At 40.5% G+C, this 3,243-nt stretch overlaps 1 protein-coding gene across 1 annotated transcript in view; it reads left to right on the forward strand.

The window, feature by feature from the left end:
• Window positions 1-3,242, forward strand: part of LOC103155496 (sacsin-like) — a gene marked incomplete at its 3' end in the record, with an annotated part of 35,473 nt that extends 32,231 nt beyond the window's left edge. Inside the window, exon 7 of the mRNA XM_016663594.1 lies at window positions 67-3,242. Within this exon, the coding sequence (XP_016519080.1) occupies window positions 67-3,242 (3,176 nt within the window). The remainder of the gene's footprint in view (window positions 1-66) is intronic.
• Between the last annotated feature and the right edge of the window lies 1 nt (window position 3,243).

Genomic DNA, 3,243 nt, shown 5'->3' on the forward strand with positions numbered 1-3,243 from the left:
TGTATTTGTTTTCCTTTTTTTGATGTAATATTTCTATACAATTTATTTTATTTAACTGTTTTCCAGGGATATTCCGAGTCATCAACACTAATAAAAAACATGTAGAGGAATATACAAGAAAATTTCTACCAAAGGACTGGAAGCAGATGGAGAAAAGACTCGTTACTTGGAACACAAACAGAAGTGACCATCCACCATTAGATTGGCTTCAGGAATTCTGGAGGTTTCTGAACTCTCATTTCAGTGAGTTAAGCTGTTTCAGGGAAATACCTCTGATACCTGTCAGTCCCCTCTCTAACAGTCAGCCTGTGTCACTGGCCAAGCTACAACACATGACAACCCTCATTTTTCAGAAACGAGGACAGAACAGTTTGCCTGACCAAATAGCTCAGCTGGTGACCAAAACTGGTGGCACAGTGGTGACAGGAAATGAGTGGCTCAAACATGAAGACCTTGAAACTTATGTCCTGACCCCATCTCCAAGGAGCATCATGAAGGTGTTGATGAATTTAGACTCTAAGAAAGTCATCAGCATTGTGAAGTCTGAGTCTCAAAAGACAAGAGAAAATCTGAAAGACTATTTGTCACATCTAAATGTCCTCTCAGGTCAAGAGAAAGAGTTCCTCATAAAACTACCTGTGTTTCAAACTATGACCGGATCCTTGGTCACAGCTCAATCAAAGCAGGCTTTGGTTCTAACATCTGGTCTGGTTATACCCTCAGAGTTGCCTGTACCTGATTCAATTATCCAGTGTGCTACTGAGGCTGACCGCAGACTTTTAAAGCTGCTGAAAGTGAATCTCTTGGGCCCATCTGAAATAAGCATTATCCTAATTGACAACATTAAGAATGGTACCTCCAGTCGTCAAGAAACTGAGAAAATAATGACTTGGATTTTGCAGCATGGTGACATCCTTTTCTCTCAAAACCAGTCTCTAAAATCCAAGTGCAAGGAACTGAGATTCATTGAAGTAAAGCGAGAGCTGAAACGGGCTGCAGACTTTCTTAATCCAATGGTTAAAGCCTTTAAAATGATCTTTGAGTCAGACATCTTCCCCCCACCAGTATACACAGAATCACCACAGATGCTGAAGAACCTGACAGATCTTGGATTGATAAATAAAGAGGCAGATCTGACACCAGATCATGTGCTCTATGCCACCACACTGATTGAAAAGCACAAATTAAACTCTGAAAGTGAGGCTTTGAAAAGAGCTCAAGTCCTCTTGGAAATGCTGGATGGCTATGATCTACTGTCAAAATTTTCTAATGAACAACTCCATCGCCTAAAGATGATAAAATGGATACCATGTGATCAGCCTGGAACTGAAAAACAAAATAGATTTGATAAATCTACAAAAAGTTGTTTCTGCAGCTCAGAGGAAATAAGACACACGATGTATGAGGACATTGTTGGAGAGGTGATGCCTCTGATGGGGAAGCTCAGTGATAGAGTTAACACCAAGCTCGGCCTCAAACGGCTGCCTCCACCTGAGAAAGTGATTGAGAATTTATCAGTGCTGAAATCAACACTACAGAACATGGATGATCCTGACAGCAATGTGGATTTCAAGAGAAAACTTCATAGCATTTATGGGCACATGCAGCAAAACATCTCTGAATTTGGAGAGTTGATGAACAAGGAGCCAGACTGGCTGTGGGCCAATGACCAGTTTGTTTCCCCTTGTGATTTGGTTCTAAACTACCCTCAGGATCTGGATCTGAGCTCTTACATTGGGAAAGTACCAAATGAATTTTTGCCATTCAAGAAGCTGCTTCAGAAATGCGGTCTGAGAACGGCACTTTCAAATGAAGAAATTGTTGATATTCTTCATTCTATCCAGCAAAACATCGACACAAGACAACAGCCTTTTGCAACTTCAGGTGAAGTAAAGGTTTCCATCGAGATTCTCAGCTGGTTGTGGAAAACAAAGCAAACAGTAAAGGGTGACATCCCAGTGCCAGTTGTTACAGAAAATGAACAGTTCACCCTGAGACCACAATCAGAGGCACTCCTCTGTGATGTAAACAAAAATAAACTGAAAGAACTTCAGGTCAGTGAGGAGAAAATGTATCTGCTACATGAAGAAATCCCAATAGCAACAGCTGAATGGCTGAAAATAAGGTTTCTCAGTAACTACATCCTTGCTCCAGAGTTAATAGGCATTGAACAGTGTGGCCAATCTGAACCAATAACTATGAGGATAAAAAACATTCTTAAAGAGTATGATGAAGATGGTGACATCTTCAAAGAACTCATTCAGAATGCAGAGGATGCTGGAGCTGATGCCTGTAAATTCTTGTTGGATTTCAGAGAACACAAAGATCCTCCTGAAAGTCTTATTGATCCTGACATGGCCCTATGTCAGGGACCATGTCTTTGGGCCTTTAACAATGAGCGATTCACAGATGATGATTGGAAAAACATAGTCAGAGTTGGCTCGGCCTCAAAGGAAAACAAAGTGGAAAAGATTGGAAAGTTTGGACTTGGATTCAATACCGTTTATCATGTCACAGATGTTCCCTCTATCCTGAGTGGTAACAAACTGCTCATACTTGACCCAAATGTGTCTCACTTGAGAAAGCACATCCAGCAAAAGACAAAGCCTGGAATCAAACTAGATCTCTCTCAAAAAAGACTTTTCCATTGCTTCCCTGGTCTATTTGGAGCATATGAAGGCATTTTTGACTGTAACTTCACCCAGAAATCTCCTCCCGCACCTTATGATGGCACACTAATCAAACTACCTTTCCGAAGTAAGGAAGAAGCTCAGAGATCAGAAATAAGTAAAAAAGTATACCATGAACAGGATATCTTTGCCTTACAGGAGAACTTCACGAAGAACTCACAGGTTCATCTACTTTTTCTCAGGAACATCAACATGTTGTCTTTAAAAAGCATCTCGAGCAATGTATCAACACCACTAAGGGATGAAGACATGCCAACCCTTTTGGACATCGTTAAAACTGTTGATAATACAATGAGGATTTCAAATGAGACCTTCATCAAAAAGCAGCAACAAGCAGAAAAATCATTGAGGAAACATGATATTAAATGCACAAAAGTCATTGATAGCTCTACAGTCCAAATTGTCCAGATAACCAGCCAGCAATTTGGTGAAACTAAAGTACAGTCTTGGCTCATTTACAACTGCTTTGGCACTGATCAGTCTTTGAAAATGGTTCTTAAAGAGAACAAAACAGAAAAGGAGAAGGCTGTATTCTCATTGCCCATTGGAGGGG

The sequence above is a fragment of the Poecilia formosa genome, unplaced genomic scaffold (genome assembly GCF_000485575.1).
Source record: "Poecilia formosa unplaced genomic scaffold, Poecilia_formosa-5.1.2 Scaffold431, whole genome shotgun sequence".
NCBI lineage: Eukaryota > Metazoa > Chordata > Actinopteri > Cyprinodontiformes > Poeciliidae > Poecilia > Poecilia formosa.